The sequence below is a fragment of the Meriones unguiculatus genome, chromosome 11, assembly GCF_030254825.1.
Source record: "Meriones unguiculatus strain TT.TT164.6M chromosome 11, Bangor_MerUng_6.1, whole genome shotgun sequence".
In the NCBI taxonomy this organism is placed as follows: domain Eukaryota; kingdom Metazoa; phylum Chordata; class Mammalia; order Rodentia; family Muridae; genus Meriones; species Meriones unguiculatus.
The window spans coordinates 61,115,271-61,137,364 of NC_083359.1; the positions used below are offsets into that span (position 1 = coordinate 61,115,271).

At 38.0% G+C, this 22,094-nt stretch overlaps 1 protein-coding gene across 4 annotated transcripts in view; it reads right to left on the reverse strand.

Annotated features, from left to right (window-relative positions):
* The window catches only part of LOC110564827 (complement factor H-like), a 101,623-nt gene that overhangs the window by 24,189 nt on the left and 55,340 nt on the right, over positions 1–22,094 (reverse strand). For 2 of the 4 annotated variants that reach the window (XM_060364402.1, XM_060364403.1), the window contains 8 exons: positions 19,685–19,858; positions 19,133–19,315; positions 18,864–19,043; positions 14,107–14,283; positions 11,526–11,702; positions 11,129–11,338; positions 10,307–10,480; positions 9,446–9,622 (listed from right to left, as the gene is read on the reverse strand). The exons of 1 other annotated variant lie outside the window; for it this stretch is intronic. In XM_060364402.1, coding sequence (XP_060220385.1) covers positions 9,446–9,622; positions 10,307–10,480; positions 11,129–11,338; positions 11,526–11,702; positions 14,107–14,283; positions 18,864–19,043; positions 19,133–19,315; positions 19,685–19,858 — 1,452 coding nt within the window. The remainder of the gene's footprint in view (positions 1–9,445; positions 9,623–10,306; positions 10,481–11,128; positions 11,339–11,525; positions 11,703–14,106; positions 14,284–18,863; positions 19,044–19,132; positions 19,316–19,684; positions 19,859–22,094) is intronic. One more of the 4 variants, XM_060364404.1, reaches the window with a different exon arrangement.

Below are 22,094 nucleotides of genomic sequence, written 5' to 3' on the forward strand. Positions count from 1 at the left end.
CACAGTGATAGAGAATATACTCACCAAAACCAGGCAGAAACGCCATACAAGCTAGGCACACCAGGCGCTGGGCCTCCCAAGCTTGGAGAGCACAGTGGAGAGCCCCCAGAACTTCCCAGAAAGCATCTGGACTAGCAACCCAGTCTCCAGTTACTGCAGGACTTTCTAACCTGGCGGCAGAGCAGCACTGAGCTGGCGGGGCACATAAGTCCTCCAGCGTAAGACCAACCAGGGCCAAACCAGAGAACAGAGAGCCTAGTTACCCCATCCCTGCTGATGTGACCACCTTGAGAGTGAGTACACCGTTGCATGTCTGCAGAGCCCCAGATCCACGCCCCTTCTAAAATAGAATCCAGGCACCGGTCCCCTCCCACCCACGTACCCACTGTGGGAAACAGAGGATCACTTGGGACATCAAGGACTCTGCACTGTGGGTCCAGACCCGCAGCACCATCATCCCAGATTCTCGGGTCTGCTAGCCAACATACTGGCCCAGCAGAGTCACTCAGACATTGAATGCACGGCCCGCCCAATCCCTCAGTGACAGATATTACGCTATATACCCACCAAGGCCAAGCAGACCTGCCATACAAGCTAAGCACACCAGGTTCTGGGCCTCCTAGGCTTGGAGAGCACAGTGGAGGGCCCCCAGGTCTTACCAGAAAACATCTGGACTGGCATCCCAGTTTCCAGCTGCAGCAGGACTTCCTAACCTGGCAGTGGCAGCAACACTGAGCTGGCAGAGCACATCAAACAACCAGGGCCAAACCAGAGAGCAGAGAGCCTGGACACCCCGATCCCTGCCAAGAGACCTGCCTGAGAGTGAGTGCACCCATAAGAACCTGCAGAGCCCCGGATCCAGGGTCCTTCTAAAACAGGAGCCAGGCATCGAACCCCTCCCACCCACATACCCACTTTGGGAAACAGAGGGTCACTTGGGACATTGAAGCCCCTGCTCTGTGGGTCCAATTGAGGAGTTAAGGCAGTTAATGCCAGAAATTGTGCAGTGACCATCACTAGCACCTGCTACATATACAGTGCAGAGCCCCTCCCATACACTCAAGGGTTCAACATTATCACTCTGTCCCTCAAGACACACTTTCATGCACACTTACACACACACACACAAACATACAGAAACACACACACACACACACACCCCCCACATGCATGCCTGCATTTGCCCCGTTTGCGCCTGCATACTTTTCTCCCACAGGTACAGCTAGTCCTTAGTACACGCTAAGGACATGGGACTTCTCTCAGCTTCCTGAAGAACTATCCAGATGCTAGAGAGAGACAGTACCAATCTGAACTGCAGAACCCAAAAACAAACAGGGAAGGTTTCAAATAAACCAATGGCCAGGGGTAGGTGAAAGAACACTTCCAACATAAATCAGGACATCATGACTTCACCAGCAATCCCCCAAATTGATGGATACTCAAATTCGTCAGAAGCACAGGAAAATGACTTTAAAGCTATGCTTACCCAAATATTTGAGGCTCATAAAGAGGAAACAAACAATTCAGAACAATAAACATGCAAATTCAGTCAGTTAAAGAGGAATTGAACAAATCTTTCAAAGAGTTGGCCAGTCAATTGGAGGTAAAGAAAGAAGAAATAGACAAAATTCTTAAAGAAACACAGGCAAACATAGACAAACAAATAGAGGCACAAGTAGAGATAAAATTAGTGGCCTATAGAAAGGAAATGAACAAAAAAATAGAGACCATCATAGACAGACAGGAATCCATATTCAAATAGGTGAAGGAAATGGTGCAAGGCATGAAAACAGAATTAAATTTAATAAAGAAAACACAAACTGAGAAAACCCTGGAGCTGGAGAACTTGGAGAAAAGATCAGGAACCACAAAGTTAAGCATCACCAACAGAATACAAGAGATGAAAGAGAGAATCTCTGGAGCTAAAGATATACTCGCAGAAATTGATACTTCTCTCAAAGAAAAAGTAAAATCAGAAAAGTTCCAATCACAAAATATCCAAGAAATCAAGGACACCATGAAAAGACGAAATCTAAGAATAATAAGAATTGACGAAAAAGAAGACTGCAGAAAATCATAGAAGAAAAATTTCCCAACTTAAAGAAAGAGATGTCTATAAATATACAAGAGGCCTACAGAACTCCAAATAGACTAGACCAGAAAAGATACACATCACGTCACATCATAGTCAAAACATTAAATCTACAGAACAAAGAAAAGATATTAAAAGCAGCAAGGAAAAAAGGCCAAGTAACATATGAAGGTAGACCTATCAGAATCATACTGGACTTTTCATCAGAAACTATGAAAGCCAGAAGGGCCTGGGCAAGTGTCATGGAGACTCTAAGAGATCACAAATGTCAACCCAGACTACTATACCCTGCAAAGCTTTCAATCAACATAAATGAAGAAAACAAAATATTCCATGACAAAACTAAATTTACACAATATCTACACAGCAAACTAGCCCTACAGAAGACACTAGAAGGAAAACTCCAATCCAATGAAAATAACTTCACCCAAGAAAATATGGCATACAGATAATATCCCAACAAAAATGAAAAGAAAACAAGCAATGAAACACAGTAAGACCACCGACTCCAATTAAAAGAAACTAACATTTATTGGTCACTATTATCTATCAACATCAATGGACTCAACTCGCCAATAAAAAGACACAGACTAACAGAATGGGTATGGAAACAGGATCCAACAATCTGCTGCATCCAAGAAACGCACCTCTGCAACGAAGATAAATACTACCTCAGAGTAAAGGGCTGGAAAAATGTCTTTCAAGCAAATGGACCCAGAAAACAACTCAGGTAGCTATCCTAATATCTAATAAAATAGGCTTTCAACCAAAATTAATCAAAAAAGATGAGGAAGGACACTACATTCTCATCAAAGGAAAAAATCCACCAAGAGGACATCCCAATTCTGAACATCTATGCCCCAAATACAAGAGCACCTACATTCGTAAATGAAACATTACTAAAACTTCAATCACATATCAGATCTCAACACCTTAATAGTGGGAGACTTCAAGACCCCACTTTCACCAAGGGACAGATCATCTAGACAGAAACCTAATAAGGAAATAAAGGCACTTACAGAGGTCCTAAATCAAATGGACCTAATAGATGACTACAGAACTTTCCACTCAAACGCAAAAGAGTACATCTTCTTTTCAGCACCTCATGGAACCTTCTTCAAAATAGACTATATAGTTGGTCACAAAACAAGCCTCAACAGATACAATAAGATTGAAATAATCCTCTGTATTCTATTTGACCACCATGGAATAAAGCTGGACATCAACTATAATGGAATTAGAAAAAAGCCTACAAGCACATGGAAACTGAACAACTTGCTGCTCAATGATAGCTGGGTTAAGGAAGAAATAAAGAAAGAAATTAAAGACTTCCTAGAATTCAATGAAAATGAAGGTACAACCTACCCTAATTTATGGGACAAAATGAAAGCAGTGCTCAGAGAAAAATTCATAGCACTAAATGCCTTCAAGAAAAAATTTGTGACATCTCATACAAGCAACTTAATGGCCCAAATGAAAGCCCTAGAGAAAAAAGAAGCAAATGCACTCAAAAGGAGCAGACGGCTGGAAATAATCAAACTCAGGGCAGAAATCAATCAACTAGAAACAAATAAAACTATTCAAAGAATCAATGAAACCAAGAGCTGGTTCTTTGAAAAAATCAACAAGATAGACAAACCTTTAGCCAAACTAACTAAAAGGCAGAGAGAAACTATCCAGATCAGCAAAATCAGAAATGAAAAGGGGGACATAACTACAGACACTGAGGAAATTCAAACAATCATTAGGTCGTACTACAAAAGCCTATAAGCCACAAAATTCGAAAATCTAAAAGAAATGGACAATTTTCTTGATAGATTCCATCTACCAAAATTAAGTCAAGATCGGGTAGAAAGATTGAATAGTCCTATTTCCCCCAAGGAAATAGAAGCAGTCATTAATAGTCTCCCTTCCAAAAAAAAAGTCCTGGGCCAGATGGAGTCAGTGTAGAATTCTACCAGACCTTCAAAGAAGTGCTAACTCCAATTATCTCCAAACTATTCCACAAAATAGAAACAAAGGGAATATTACCAAACTCATTATATGAAGCCACAATCACCTTGATACATAAACCACAAAAAGACCCAACAAAAATAGAGAACTTCAGACCTATCTCTCTAATGAACATTGTTGCAAAAATACTCAATAAAATACTTGCAAACCAAATCCAAGAACACACCAAAGATATCATCCACCATGACCAAGTAGGCTTCATCCCAGGTACACAGGGGTTGTTCAATATACAGAAATCCATCAATGTAATCCACCACACAAACAAACTGAAGGAGAAAAACCACATGATCATCTCCTTATATGGCAAAAAAGCATTTGACAAAGTCCAACACCCATTCATGTTTAAAGTCTTGGAGAGATCAAGAATACAAGGCACATACCTAAACATAGTAAAGGCAATATACAGCAAGCCTATAGCCAACATCAACCTCAATGGAGAGAAACTTAATTCAATCCCACTGAAATCAGGGACAAGACAAGGCTGCCCACTCTCTCCATACCTCTTCAACATAGTACTTGAAGTCCTAGCCAGAGCAATAAGACAACAAAAGGAGATCAAGGGGATACAAATCGGAAAGGAAGAGGTCAAAGTGTCACTATTTGCAGATGATATGATAATATACATGAGCGACCCCTAGAATTCAACCAGAGAACTCCTCCAGCTGATAAACACCTTCAGCAGAATGGCTGAATACAAAATTAACTTAAAAAAATCAGAAGCCCTCCTTAGGGCAAAAAGGCTGAGAAAGAAATTAGGGAAACAACACCCTTCACAATAGCCACTAATAACATAAAGTACCTGGGGGTGACACTAACCAAGCAAGTGAAAGACCTGTTTGAGAAAAACTTCAAGTCTCTGAAGAAAGAAATTGAAGATATCAGAAGACGGAAAGATCTCCCGTGCTCATGGATTGGTAGGATTAACATTGTGAAAATGGCTATACTGCCAAAAGCAATCTACAGATTCAACGCAATTCCCATCAAAATATCAACTCAATTCTTTTCTTTTTTTTTTTTTTAACTCAATTCTTTACAGACTTTGAAAAGAAGATTCTCAGCTTCATATGGAGAAACAAAACACCCAGAATCTCCAAAACGATCCTATACAACAACAGATCTTCTGGAGGCATCTCTATCCCCAATCTCAAGCTGTACTACAGAGCAATAGTAATAAAAACTGCATGGTACTGGCATAGAAACAGAAAGGAGGATCGATGGAACTAAGTAGAAACCCCAGAAATAAACCCACACAGCTACGAATACTTGAGTTTTGACAAAGCAGCCAAAACCATTCAATGGAAAAAAGACAGCATCTTCAACAAATGGTGCTGGTCCAACTGGATGTCTACATGCAGAAAAATGAAAATAGACCCATATTTATCACCCTGCACAAAACTAAAGTCCAAGTGGATCAAAGACCTCAACATAAAACCAGATACTCTAAATTGGTTAGAAAAAAAGTGGGGAACAGCCTAGAACTCATTGGCACAGGAGACAACTTCCTGAACAGAACACCAACAGCACAGGCTCTAAGAGCAATAATCAATAAATGGGACCTCATGAAACTGAAAAGCGTCTATAAAGCAAAGGACACTGTCATCAAAACAAAAGGAATGCCTACAGATTGGGAAAGAATCTTCACCAACCCTATCTGACAGAAAGCTAATATCTAGTATATGTAAAGAACTAAAGAAGCTGAAAAGCAACAAACCAAGTAATCCAATTAAAAAATGAGGAACAGAGATAAACAGAGAATTCTCGAAAGAGGAACATCAAATGGCAGAGAAACATTTAAAGAGATGCTCAATGTCCTTAGCCATCAGAGAGATGCAAATCAAAACGACCCTGAGATTTCACCTTACACTCATCAACATGGCTAAGATCAAAAACTCAAGTGACAACACATGCTGGAGAGGTTGTGGAGAAAGAGGAACCAACCTCCACTGCTGGTGGGAATGTAAACTTGTACAACCACTTTGGAAATCAATCTGGCACTTACTCAGACAACTAGGAATAATGTGTCCTCAAGACCCAGCTATAGCACTGCTAGGTATATACCCCAAATTTGCTCAAGTTCACAACAAGGACATTTGCTCAACCATGTTTGTAGCAGCTTTATTTGTAATAGCCAGAACCTGGAAACACCCCCGATGTCCATCAACGGAGGAATGCATAAAGAAAATTTATACATATACACAATGGAATATTACACACCTATTAAAAAGAAGGAAATCATGAAATTTGCAGGCAAATATTGGAATCTAGAAAAGATCATTCTGAGTGAAGTACCCAGAAGGAGAAAGACAAACATGGTATATACTTGCTTATATAGACCTACAAGATATGATAAACATAATGAAGTCTATATACCTAAAGAAGATAAACAAGAAAGCAGACACGGGGTAAGATGATCAATCCTCACTTAGAAAGACAAATGAGATGTGCATTGGACATATGACAGGAGTCTACTGCAGAACGCACCTGAAAGACTCTACCAAGCAGCGTCTCAAAACAGATACTAAGACTCATAACCAAACCTTCGGCAGAAGGGGAGTTAGTATGATAGGACCCCACAAGGACCAACTATATCTGGGCACAGGGTTTTTTTTTTTTCTGAAACTGTTTCTCCAACCAAGGATCATGTATGGATATAACCTAGAACCTTTGCTCGGACGAAGCTCGTGTTAGCTCAATAACCAATTGGTTTCCCATAGTATGGGGAACAGGGACTATCTCTGACAGGAACTCAATGGCAGGCTCTTTGACCTCCCCACTCCCCAAGGGAGGAGCAGTCCTGCTATGCCACAGAGGAGACTTTGCAGCCAGTCCTGAAGGTACCTGATAAAACAGGGCCAGACGAAAGGGGAGGAGGTCTTCCCCAATCAATGGACTTGGAAAGGGGCAGGAAGGAGCTGAGGGAGGGAGAGTGGGATTGGGAGGGAATAAGGGAGTGGGATACAGCTGGGATACAGAGTTAATAAAATTTTACTAATAATAATGAAATATATATATATTTATATATGTGTGTATTTGTTTATATTTATATATATGTGTATATATATGTATGTGTATATATATACACATACATATATATATATATATACACACACACACACATATATGAAGGCAGTCTAAGAAATCACCAAAATTTGGGGGGATGGAGCCCCAATTGGCATTTCTTCTTACTAAATGAAGTTCTTAATACTGGGATTAAGTTACATCTAACTGTAACCAAATCCATCCATGTAACCAAAGGGTCACATGGAGACTTCCAAACAACCCAGGCTGGTGACAAGTCAATAAACTGTTTTCCACACACTGGAGAGAAGGCCACGTTGTGAAAGACAACACTTACACAACTCACTGAACATAGCAAAGTTTAGTTATATAGTGCCTATATAATGCTTTCACTCCTAAAGGCAAGCATCTTAGGTACAGGAAGGTACTTTTCATGCTACCAAACATAAACACCAACCCAACTATAAAACCTTGATATATGTTATTCTGCCTGCAAGTTATGCTAGGAAAATGATGGCACAAGACTTGTTGGAGAGACCAAAGATATCTGATTTGAATTAAGGTCCCTTCCAAGAGATGAAACTCTGACACTGCTTGGGTGACCAAGAACCTGAGACTAGGTAACCAGGAACCTAAGAGTACTGTGAGACCAATTATTAGTATAATAAAAACAAACAACAGGAACAGAAAACCCGTAATAATAAAAGGATTCCAATGACATTCTTTTTTTTTTTCTTCTTCTTCCAAGGTGACATTCTTATAGATTCATAGATCACTGCCTTGCTCTGTTATCATCTGAGAGGCTTTGTCCTGCAGCAGATAGGAACAAATATAGAGATCCAAAGCCACACATTAATGTAAAGCTCTTAGAACACTAAGCCCTAAATGGGATGTTGCCATCAAATCCCTCTTCACAACGCTCAGGGAACCATGCAGAACAGTCAACTGAAGGAATGTAAGAACCAGAAGAGATAGAGGATGCAAAGAAAACAAGGCCTCTGAGTCAACAAGATTGATATACATATGAACTCAGAGACTGAGGCAGCATGTATAGGGCTTTCATCGGTCTGGACCAGGTGGGATGCTAAAGCTGAGGGAAGCTGACACATGCCCCCATCCCTAACCTGGAAGTTATCTCCAATTGATAAGCACTTGTAACTGAAAGTTTAGAGTTCTTCAAGGGAGCCCCACGTGAGAAACAAACTGCTTTTAAATGTAACCTGCATCAAACAACAAACTTAAAGGCAGCTTTGGGCTTTTTAAAAAAATCCCATCTTCATTTTTCCTTTCTTTTTATATATATATTTTTTTCTCTGTTCTTACCCTAAGGTCAGTATTTTTGTGGATTCTCACGTATGTAAACAACTGGGGCTTTGTGTCTCTCAGATTAGTTTCCTGTGTCTTTTCTTCTGCTCTTTTCGCTAACATTGTTTTTTTTTTTAAAGATTTATTTATTTATTATGTATACAGTATTCTGCCTGAATGTATGCGTGCAAGCCAGAAAAATCTCATTGTAGATGGTTGTGAGCCATCATGTGGTTGCTAGGAATTGAACTCAAGACCTCTGGAAGAGCAACCAGTGCTCTTAACCTCTGAGCCATCTCTCCAGCTCCCTAACATTGTTTCTTTTGTTTCCTCACAATGTATCTCTTTTGTTTTGTTTAGGCTATTTCTTTTCTCCTGAAATATGGAAAGGGGATAGGTCCAGACCGGACAGGAGGTAGAAAGAAACTGGGAGTTGTAGAGGTGGGGAAAACATACCATGTGAGAAAAAAAAATATTTTCAGTATCAGGTGGAAAAGCTTCTTGTTTTAAGAATAACATAGGTATAAGCATGATGGTCAAATAAAATATCCTAATAGCCTAATCAATTAGGGAAAGTGAGATACATGCAGGACCTCAATTGAAAGAGTTTTTTTTTTTTTTTAATGCATCTACAAATGTTACAGCATACAACACTTTCCAACCTGAGTCCTACACAGATGCCTTGAAGGACTTTATAGAAAACTCAAGGTCTCACCTCTAGATGCTTTTCTATTTAGGATATTTAGAATGGGCTTCTCAGTGCTAATTTACATTTATAAAACACGGTCCAAAGATATTGATGATGTTGGCCTTGGAACCTTACTCTGGAGACCATTGCTCTATCAGCTTAGGCACTGGATTTTCAAATCCATCTTTTTACTTTAAACATAAACCATTTTAAAGCAAAACTTCATTTTGCTTTAAATTCTAACCTCTGCCCAATTTTAAATTATACTAGAACTTTTTATCAGTGCTCTGAAACTTAAATGAATAAATGTTGAAAGTGCATCAAACTACCTTTGCATACCGGCTGCCCAATCCACTTGCTATTAACACATGTCACAGTGTTGGTCCCGACCATCTGATGATTAGGTGAACATTTGAATGTCACTTGTTCTCCTGACTTATATGAATATTTTTCCACTTCTTCAAGCATGGCATTTTCGAACTTGGGTGTATAGTTACAATCAGTTTCTAAAAATAAAATAAAAAAATATGTAGGTATGTTTTCAGAAAATTGTAGAAATATATGAAGCAATAGTTAGGTTCATAGAGAAAAAGAAATACTGTATGTTCCCCATTTTGACATATATCGAATTGTCCAATATTTAAAAAAATAAGTAAAATAAATAAGATAGATTCAGAATCCTCATGGTTATAATTCTTGAAATTTCTAAATTTTACAGCCATTTGTTTTCTCATACTTTCCGCATTTATGCTATATTCTACTTTTTATTTCTTTTTTATTAATTTTTATTTTTATATTAATCACAGGTTGTTTACTTTGTATGCCATCCATCTACTTTTTATTTCATCAAAGGTAAATTACTCATAATGATAATTTCAAAAATTTAAAGCGTATGTTATTGTAGTGGCGTTGCTGCTAAAGCTACCATCACAGGGATGAGCCTACTGAGCAGAGCCAGTGTGTTCTAGAAGTCTGAGGATGCTGATAACTCAGACTACACGAAGTGAACACAAACTTTCCTCTCAAAAGGTAAAACTATGTTTTCACTAGGACTGTCTCTGCTTTCCAGGATCCAAAACTGTCCAGCAAAACCTTCTTATACTCTGAAACTACAGCTTGCTTTCCTATTTGTGCCACATATTGTTTGAAGTAGATTATATATTACATAAAAAATGAAAATATAATTGTACTTATGCAAACTGGTGGCTGGGACCACTTTTCTCCTTCACATTTAATAAATGCTGGTCCATCAATTCCAAAACCTTCAGAACAATTGTACGTAACCTCTTCTCCGTATTGGTAACTGTCTAGTTCATGAGACACAATACCATGAAGAATTGAAGGTGGAGGTCCACAGGGAAGTCCTGGAAAAAAAACACACAATGAAAATAACATGGTGAAATGATTGCACCTTGCACTAATTCAAAAATTCACGTGCTCGCCTCAGTTCTACGTGCAGTAGTAACAGAAGGGAATGTTAACAAGGAGGATATGCCATCATAAAAGAGAGGACAGTGCTTCCGAAGGCCAAATTCTGGTCTCTTGCATCTGTTAAACACCTTCAAAGTTGAGTAAAAACTTGTCACCAATGTCTGACAATCATAAGTGACAAACGGAAAAAAAACCCCAAAGAATTAATAATCTCATGGAACATACTGTATGTATTGAGTGGGGAGTTGGGGGGAGAGCACATGGTTGGAAAAAGACACTTAGGACTTCAACACCTGGTGGCAAATCCAACACTGCAACTCACAGGAGCAGGTGAAGTCAGGCGACTACACACCACATTTAAAAACACAAATACAAGAATGAAAGTGGATCTCAAGACTGAGTCAAGACAATGAACTCAAAAAGCAGGCTAGATTGAATCATGCAAGTGAAAATTTATGGTCAAAGTATATAAATGATTATATGTGCCATTCTAAATCATTCTTTCTCCTGGTTTGGAGAAAAATAGATGATTGGTAATGACTTGTTCTAAAACCAGAAGTGAATATTCATGCTGCTCTCACCGACACACCGAGGTGGAGAGCTCCATTTTCCCATGTAGCAGGTTACCCCATGCTCCTCAGCGATCCTGAAACCATCATCGCAAACGTAGCTGAAGGTCGTGCCGTGTTTATGACTGCTGGACTCAGTTGCATTACTCCTTTCTTCTGACAAGGTAGGCCATTTAATAGATCCGTGTTCTATTTTAGGGGGCTGGGAACATGGAATTTTTGCTACATGAAGAACAAAAATAAAATAGTCAAGCAGAAATAAAATGTTTACTCTTGGAAATAAAAAGAAAGTGGATAATGTCTCTATAGTATATATTTTATGCCCTCAATTTTCAATACCCCACCCTTTCACCTGAGTTCTCTCAATATTCAAAGAAATATCGTTGTGAAGTAATTCAGAACTACTGACCAACACAGCGTGGTAATGGCTGCCACCTTCCATCTTTGCACACCATTTCTTCTGTGTCCTTAGCTAGGTAATTGTCTTGGCAAAGAACTGACACTTTTTCTCCATCCCGATAGTTCACTGTGGTTTCGAACACTTGGGCATTGGGAATCTGTGGTGGAGGAGGGCAGGATGTTTTCCCTTTTCATAGAAAACATAAAAAAAAAATGAGAGTTCTTTACTAAAGATAGTATCTTAAATTATCAAAGTAATAATATTCATTAAATAGTAAATTAATTATGACCATGTAATAATTGTCAGTATTGTATACGTTTCAGCTTGTATAGCAATTTAATATCTATTCTTGTTCTCTTTAGAATTTTTTATTCACTTTTAATGCAGTTTTATATTACTTTTATGAAACTTATTTCAACTCTTTCTAGCCTTTATAATATTTTAACTGAATTATACACTTAAATATATTATATTAAGGATACAGGGAAATTTCTCTAACTCTATCTATGGATATCTATGATCTAATATGTGGGATCAGATTAAAAAATCCTCGTGAGGTAGTTTACCGATGAAACTTGATTAATGAATATGATTCTTACTTTCAGTTAATATGCTTAAGACTTTTCTCATTGCTGTGACAAAAAATACATGACAAAAGCAACTTAGGAAGGAATGATGTAAGAAATGAAGAAAGGGGGAGAAGGAGGAGGAAGGAAGGAAAGAAGGAGAAAAGGAAGGGAGGAAGGAAAAGAGGAAAGGTTTCATTTAGTTCATCATGCATGGAAATCATGGAAGCAGAAGTGTGAAGCCACTCCTCTTATTGTATCCATATTGTCAGAGAGCACAGAGAGGTTAGTGCTGATATTCAGGTCACCTTTCTCTTTAATTCGAGAATTTTGCCCATAAAATGGTGCCACTTGCAATTATAGTGAATCTTTCCATCTCAGTTAACCTAAACTAAAAATGTTTTTTCAGTCATGCTCACAGGTGTTTTTTCCCTAGAAAATTGTGGACTCTGCCAAGTAAAAAAATAAGTACTAGTTATCACAATTGATAATCAATTTAACCTTGACTCTTGGTCAATAAGAGTATGGAATAGGTTCACAAATGGTTTGTAATTCGTTATTCAAAATTTCAACTACCCTGGATCTCATTTAACATGAACTGGTTAGAGATATGGAAACTGGTGGCAGACATCCAGGATAATGAAAAATTAGTACTGGTATTAACAATATTCTGAAACATTTTGTATAAATCAGTACAAAATAAGGACTTCTCAGATTCATCTTTCAGATTCATAGCATGACAGTATGCTTTCTTATTGGTTATTAAAAGCTTCATTTGTTAATATTTCTGCTTAAGTAGAGTTGAGTAGAAATAAATTAACGCTGTGTAGTAACTACATTTTTTTCACATTCTTTGAATAGCTAGCTAGCCATACAGGAAAGAAAAACTATTACTGTCAGTACTACCATCAAAATAATATCAGACATGATAAAACCACAGTCAACTACAGAACATAATGTGTACTCTATTAACATGTATGTAATGGGTTTAACTTTGGAATGAAATGGAAATACTCTCTGTGAATTTTACTCCTTAAAAATAGTTTAAAATATAGAGTCAGGCAAGGCATCCAAAATAACAGTGATGAATACAAATAAGGAAGCAAAAATAGTGGAGTGGCCCTCTTGCCTAGTGACATGGAATTGAAGGAGTCATATGAGTCAGAATTTTCTAGGTGAACAGGTTGATTGTTAAAAGAATAAGTGATCTGTTAGATTGACAGTACATGCAATCAAACAGAAATGCACGATGATTCAGCAGAGGCATAGAAAGGCACAGCACATTGGTTATGATAAAATAATTAGATGTAATGGAAATATAAGAGTGAGGGACCTTTAGGGCACATAGAAAAAATCATGTTAATCAAGGTTTTTTTGTATGTTTTACACTACAGGTCACTAACAAACATGATACAGTAATTTCTAAGCTATCTCCTAGATTAAGTATTTTCCCAGGAAATCTGTGTATTCATATATGGCAGGGTATCTGAACTCATGAAATCTCAAAAGGGTGGTCACCTAAAAAAGCTGTGGGTGATGACAATGCCAGCTGACATATTAGTATGTCTAGGGAAAATCCTACAAGGCTCTTTCCCTAGATGAAGACCTATAGGCAATTGATGGCTATCTGGAATAGAATAATCAGTCTTTACACAGAATGAGAGAGCAAACAAATAGTTTATCCAATTCCATGTACTTACTCCTAAACACATACACACAGGAGAGACATTAGATGGGCTCATTACACTGAATTTACATATACAAGTTTTGTTTGTATACATCATTTATATATGTATACTAATACATACATAAGAAGAAGAGGTCATGAATTGGACTTGAAGTAGGGGGGACACAAGAGGAGTTGGAGTTGGAGTGGGAAGAGGGAGCAGGAGAAATAATATAAGTATAGTATTCATATAAGAATTAAAAAAAATGTACAGTGTGTTAAGAATTTAAAGAAACCTCTGCTGTTGGTGAGGAAAGACTAGAGTAATCATTAGAAGACAATCTGAACAAAAGCTTACTTATACAGTTTGGTTCAGGATCCCATTTTCCATTGATGCAGACTGAGTGGCCATATTCCAGTTTTCCTTTACATCTGTAACTCACGTTAAAGTTGTGATTAAATTCATTCTTATTGGGTTGGATTGTCTCTACTTCAGTTAAGCTTGGTGCTTTACACTTCTTTAGTTGATCTGTTGCTATATGAAAATATTTCCATGAAAAGTAAAAACAATTACAAGAAGTGAGCAAGCTGGTTACATTTAACTATCTATATAGTCAATGTGTGATGAAATTATGCTTTTATTTCTATAAATTCAGCCCACTAAAATGTTGAGGGTCACCATGCAGATGTGACCTACGGTGTGGGACCTACATGTTTTGTCCATTATTTTACATCTCAGAGACACTATTAGGCAACTGCAAGAGTAGAAAATCACAATCTCACATGCTCTACATAGTAAATGATTATGATATGACCACCTTTGACCCCAAACTTGAAGTTGTGAAAATGTTCAGATTTATTGCTGTCCCATAATATGATCTCTAGTTCATAATGTTAAATGTTAAAATAAAACACGTGTGGATAAGATGTGGGAATTTTCTATTTTAAGTTTCCTTTTTTGATAGATGTGATATAAGAAATGAATATCTAAGTTATATCATGTAGAAAACAAATATCTCAAAATACTTTGTGAGAGAAAAGGCATAAGAAATTAAGTGCTTTTACTCAACATCTGTTTTTTATATGCCCTTAGTAAGAGTCTATAAGAAGTGCTTTCATATGCTAGATCATTCTATACTATAACGATATTAAGTTATAATAATAAACTGTTTTGGCGGTGTTATGATTTAAGGGCTATATACAGAGATCTTTTAATATGATATATATTTTACTTGCACTGTGAAGATGACAGTGTTTTTTAAATTTGACATTTCTTTAAAGGTCCTAGATAACATTTGTTCATAATTTAAAACATAGAGTGAAATGTGCATAGATAGTGCAAATAAGAGCAAATAATCAGACAAAGTAGTGTAACTGCTTTATAAACAATATTCAAAATATTGACAAGAGTGATGGAAGCGCTAAAGGCTCCTGAGAATTGGTTTCTTCCTAAAGATTGGTTCACAAGAAGACAAAAGCTAATGCAGTATAAAGAAAATCAAAGGAGCATGATGACTATGTGATTGATTTGCTTCTCAGAGAATCTCAAGAGAAATGTCAAGAGAAAGCTAAAGATATTGAGAAAAGTAAGAATATTTACTTGTAGGGTAAAAATATTTTTTCATAGAAATATTGGTACCATAATGCTAATAGCAAGAGTTAACTTGCTTTTTATTTTATAGAGAGAGTCATCTAAAGGTGGCTACTGGAAGATTAACCATCAGAACAAATCCCTGACATCTGAACTAATAATAAAGCAGCACTTTGTAACTTAGTATAGATAATTGAATTTCCATGCATGAAATGGTGTCTGATTTTTCTTCATATGAAATTATTTGTTAAATAGTTTTAAAGCAATGATGAAAATAGGTTTGACAAAATGTGTTTGTTGAGAAAAAAGAAAAACCCAAAACCAAAAACAAAAAACATAAGGATTAATAAGCAGTAGAGGTGTTGATTTACATGGAAAACTGTTATGAAGTTTGTTGGCCTTCTGGGTATGGAGAACATATCAAAGCAACACAGGTCTAAGTGCCGTTTTCAAAGGGCACATTTCCCTGGCAGTCAGCAACATCTAAAACTCCAATGAAGAATAAAGAATGGACATCAGGAACCATGCTGAAGGAATAACCCCAGCTATCTCTAAGACCCTGTAGTTTTAGAGAAAAGAGAATGTAGGCTCCAAGATGCTTTCAGCCACTTGTTAAGATGCAATCACCAAAAGAACATTCAGAGTCAGTGTAGACTGAAGTGACCCATAGGATACTGTTTCTTATCCAACCCCAAATGTTTTGGTATAGCTGAGTTCTATAGGTGATGACAGGGCCTATAACCCCACCTTCAGCCTGGTGACTTCAGTCTGCAACATGAAGAATAAACACAAGCAATATAGATGTTCTTAGAGAGGAACATTTGTTATAGGAGAATAGGAAATAGGTGATTTATTTCTTAGCTTTCCAAGACCTGAAAGTAAAGTGTCATATAATAGCAAAAAAGATAGTTTTGTACATATCTTCTTGGGTAGTCACATTCACATGTTAGTCACATGAAAATGTAAAGCTAGAAACCTGATTTATCTTAAGGTAACCAAGAAAAATTTACAGGTCATATTGATAATTATCTGTAGACATGCATCAAATTATAAACAATGAAAATTTGGATTCACATTATTTAAGACTAGTGAAATTTTGGACTCATACTACTTAAGACTACATATTTCCAAAAAGAACACTAACTTCATAAGTATATAAGTATACTCTGTGTTGGGCAGAGTGAATGGAATTTTATGTAAGAACTGGGAAATAGTAAGAGCTGGAGAGAACAGGGTCTCCACAAGGAGAGCAACAGAACAAGAAAATTTGAACACAGGGAACTTCCCAGAGACTCATACTCCAACCAAAGACTATTCATGGCGATAAACTAGAACCCCTGCACAGATGTAGCCCATGGCAGCTCAGTCTTCAAGTGGGTTACATAGTAATGTGAAGAGGGACTGCCTCTGACACAATCTGATTGGCCTGCTCTTTGATCACCTCCGCCTGCGGGGGAGCAGCCTTACCAGGCCACAGTAGAGGACAATGCAGCCACTTTTGATGTGAACTGATGGACTAAGATCAGAAAGGAGAGGAGAACCTCCCCTATCAGTGGACTTGGGGAGTGGCATGCATGCAGAAAGGGGAGGGAGGGTGGGATCGGGAGGGAAGGAAGGAGGGGCTTATGGGGGGATGCAGAATGAATAAAGTGTAATTGATGAAAAATTAAAAAAAAAAAAGAAAAGATAATTTAAGAACCTTAAATGACTTTCAAAAGTGGAGGAAAACATGGAGTTAGTCAATTTACATGGAGCACATCTCGCCCCTGGGGACAATGGTCTCCTGAACCTACTCAGACCTCGGACACCACCACTGCTAGTTCTAGAACTGATGCAGGATGTTCCAATGAGGGGGTTAAGGCTTCTAATAATATTTCCTATAAGTCCACACCTGTTTGTTTATAACCCCCATTTTAATTCATTGTTAGCTAGATAGAGCCAAGTAATTGTGGTAATGATACTTGCTTTTTTGCCCAATGCTGGAATGCTAGTGAATTTAGGTATGCCCTGGTTACTCGCATGCCTTGCTGGGTGCCTGTGCCCATTGATGCCCCTCACACTATGACTCTCTTCAGACAGAAAAGGGATCTTGGAATTACAACCTCCATTGTTACTGCCATCTCATTGGGGGCATTAGCCATGAGTCATACTGTGCAGACTGCTCAGACCCTGAATAATCTTTTAGCCAATGTAGCTCATGCCTTAGATGTACAAAAAGGAATTAATGCTCAACTAAAAGGAGGCTTGATGGTGTTCAATCAAAGGATTGACCTCATGCAGGAGCAAATTGATACCCTATGGCAAATTGCTCAACTTGGCTGTCAATGGAAGTATGCTGGACTTTGTGTCACTAGCATACAATATGAGAATTTTTCCCGTGCTGCATGCAAATCTGTCTAAACAATTGTCTAGCTAAAACTGAAGAATTCCATACTATGATGGAGCAGCTGAGAGTGGCCATTGTTACAGCAAATTCTACCAGAGTGGACGCAGGACTAGCCACAGGATTATCATCATGGATTGCTGCAGCCATGTATCATCTGAAGGAATGGGCAGGCATGGGAGCATTAGCAGGCCTTCTGGTGTTGGTCTCCTTGGTTTGCCTGTGGTGTATATGCAAGATTAGAGTCTCACAACAGCGTAATGCAGCCATGATCATTCTGGCCCTTACAGCCATTGAAGCAGGACAGTCTCCCCAAGCATGGTTGGCTACCATAAAAAGCTAAAATGTTACGCTCAGGATGCGAGGCTAAGTACTGCACTCAGGGTCAGCTGCTTTGGACCCAGAGAAGAGCATGTCTGATTGCATGCAGGTTGATGCCCCAGATCCCGCCTCTGAGAAAAAGGTATCAGGCGGGTCTGATACTCTTTGGGTAGATGACACCTAAATGAACATTGGTACAAAGTCCCAATTTATTTCTAATATCAGAGATCAGACCTCTACTCTCGCCTGATGCGTCTAAAACAAAAAGGGGGAACTCTAGAGAGCTGCGTAATACCACACCCTAAAGATGGAGCTGGTTTCTGCCTTCCACCTTCCCGATGGTGAGTGCTCTCTGTCACAAACAACTCCATATTTGGCTAAGGCTGAGGATCTGGCTTGCTTCCGTGTATGTGGACCTATCTGCATTGCCCACGTGGCACGCTGGGGTTGGCTATCCAGAGGCTATTTAAGCTGTGGGCTGGCTTTCCCCAGGGTCAGAAGATTGTTCAAGGTTCCTGAGTAAACTGCATTGAGAAGAACAAAAAAAAACAAAAAAAACCTTCAAATTTAAGTGCAGTAAAATCCTAATACTTATGCTATTATATACAATTGACCTCATTGTCTAACAAAATAAATTCCTTTTTTTATTTTATTATTATTTTTTTTATCAGTTACATTTTATTAACTCTGTATTCCAGCCGTGTCAAAATAAATTTCTATTCTCAAAAAAATAAGTATATAATAGCAAATATCTCTGCAATAAAAATACTAAATTTGTATCAATACTAAATAAGTATCAATTTGAGGCACACTGACTTACCAACACATTGAGGAAGCTGAGTCCACCTTCCACGATAACATGAAACTGAACCATGTCCAATCATTGTGAATGTGTCTGCACAAGTGAACTCCACTGAGTATCCGTGGTGGTAGGGAGGGATAGATTTCGGGACATAGCCATGCTCGAGTTCAGGAATGTCTCCACATGTTCTCTCTTCCTCTGTAGATGTTTCACAAAAGTGTATTTATGATCAAGGCTTCATATAAGTTAAAAAAAACAGTGTTGAAGTATTAATGTTTTTTAATTACCAACACATATCGGCAAGGTTGTCCAGTTCCCATCAACACACTCGATTTTATTGGGTCCCTTCAGCAGAAATCTAGGTTTGCAATCATACTCCACCACATCACCATGGCTGTATTCTTCTTTCTTTGTTCCTTTAATTTCCCCATTTTTGATTTCAAGAGGTTGATTGCATGATTCTACTTCACCTATTGCAGAAGTATATGTAAATATAAATGAAAATGTCCATCTTATAATTTTTATACTGTTTGGACATACTCTATTCCATGTGAGGGAAGGCCTAGGTTATAAAAATACAAGCAATGTAGACAAAATAAAAGATGTCTTTTCGGTCTTAGTAATCATGTCTGCATGTAGAAGCACACTGATACACATTTTAGCTTTAGAATAACTTTGTAAATAAGTGACTGTGTCTTAGCCACACAATACATATCTTTATTGGATGTCTACATATCTGAATATGCTTTAAACTATAGACATACTGGAAGACTGGGGCATGTTAAGACAAGAAAAATAAACTTCTGATTCCATTTGTCAAATGTAAAACAAATACTGACCTTTACATGTCGGGAAACTAGGGGACCATCCAAAGTGGTAGCATTGCACTGAATTTGCTCCAACTCTGTATCTTGGTCGGCAAGAGAATTTCAACAAATCTCCTACTTTATATTTTTCTTTCTTGGGATTAACATCTAAGTGTGGTCCTATAATGGGAATGTTGCATTCTCTTTCTTGAAAAGTAAGATAATTAGAATATACAGTTAATCATTCATAAGTTTATCTCTCATGTACATTCATAGAGAGCGTCAGGAACCCTCTTCCTTATGAAAATTTTGGCCTACTAGGTTTGATACAGCCCCTAAATCAATATGCAAGTCTCTGAGAAATATAACATAGTGCAACATATTAATTATAAAACTGATTAATCAAATAAAGTTGTTTTCACTGGTTCTGATTGCTGCAGATAATCAATGTAAAAGTTATAAGTTCTCTATTCTCACAACACAAAATTGTTTCACTCATATTTAAAGTCAGTGTCATACAATAAATATTTCAAGCATATACTAAAGTTATTTCAGTTAAATATAACAGGCAATTAAGTTACATAACATTATTTCTAATGTATCTGAAGTTAGGAAAACATAATTAGCATATTTAAAATTTTAAAAGACTATTAGAAACATGTGAAAAATATTTACATTACTCTAAGTTATTTTGTCATAGTTCTAATTTATAACTGTCAATTATTCTGACTCAAATTAGGAATGTTTAATATTCTCTATTATAATAAAAATTTTCTTAAATTTTTGACATTGTTGAGTGTTACCAAAAATAAGTAAGTAAGTAAATTAATTAATTAATTAATTAAAATTGTTCTGTCTCAAAATCTCACTTCTTTTTAATTTTTAATTAGGGTCATTCATAAAAGATAATTGATACTTTTAAAACTAAAAAGATGAAAACAGGCGGAATCAGGTTGGGGTGAAGGGAGAGGGTACTGGGGGAATTCATTGGAATTGGGAGTATCTTTTTTTTTTGTTTTGAATTTATGTTTATTTTACATAAAGAGCATACTCCAATATTGTTTTAACACTTTTCATCCCCCATTTTCTTTTTTTTTTTTTCAATGCAGTTTATTCAGGAACCTTGAACAATCCTCGGACCCTGGGGAAAGCCAGCCCACAGCTTAAATAGCCTCTGGGTAGCCAACCCAGGCGTGCCACGTGGGCAATGCAGATAGGTCCACATACATGGAAGCAAGTATCTTAATGGCAAGACAGAAACCTCGTGCAATGGAAACTCCAATGAATCTATGAAGATAATCCAGCCACAAAAACCATTGACTTACAGTTTGTCCTGCCTGAAAGATGTGGCTGCAGAACTTGTGGGACCATACTCGATTGAAGACTAAGTAAGTATCCCAAGTGATTCAGCCTAACAGACTGCCTTAGTTGAGATTTTTTTCTCAAAAATATACCTTCAGTTTGGCTTTGTTGGTCTTCTTGAGCATCTCTCTGGGTCCTTCTATCTCCCCCTTCTTCCTGGACTCTGCCCAAAATTTGGCTGTGAGTCTCAGCATCTGTTTTGATATCCTGTTGGGTGGAGCCTTTCAGAGAACTTCTTTCGTAGGCTCTCATACTGTCCCCTCCCTTCCACTGCTTCTAGTTTCTATCCTGTTTGCCATTCTGAATGAGATTTAAGCATCCTCCCTAGGGTCCTTCTTCTTGATTAGCTTATTTAGGTCTGTAGATTTTAGTATGTTTATCCTATATTATATGGCTAATATCCTCTTATAAGTGAGTATATACCATGTGTGTCTTCCTGGTTCTGAGTTACCTCACTCAGGATGATCAAGCAACAAAGCTAAAAAAAATTGAGCCCAGGGAGTCCTGAAGAGACTGATGCACCAACTAAGGACCATGCATGAAGAGGACCTAGAATCCCTGCTCTGATGTAGCCAAGAGACAGCAAGTCTCCATGTGGGTTCCCAAGTAAGGAGAGCAAGGCTGCCTCTGTCATGAACTCCATTGCCTTATCTTTGATCACTTTTCCCTGGTGACACAGCCTTGCCAGGCCACAAGGGAAGAGGATCCAGGCAGTCCTGATGAGACTTGATAAGCAAGGGTCAGATGGCAGGGCAGGAGAAGGCCCCTTTCAGTAGACTAGAAGAAGGAGGTGGGGGGGGAGAAGAAGGGAGGGTGGTATTGAAAAGAGATGACAGAGGGGGTTACAATCAGGATATAAAATAAGTTGTGAATAATAATAATAATATAATCTGCCACCAAGACAACTTCAAAGAGGGTAGCTCAGATGATGCAGACTCACAGACTGCTTCTGCCAGGACTTCAGTTAAGTCCTGCATTTTCCTGTGCCACAGAGCCTGGAAAGCAAATGAAACAGCTATCTCTCCCACAGCTTGGTGAATATCCCAGTTTTCTTAGGATCGCCAAAGATGCCTTCACTCCC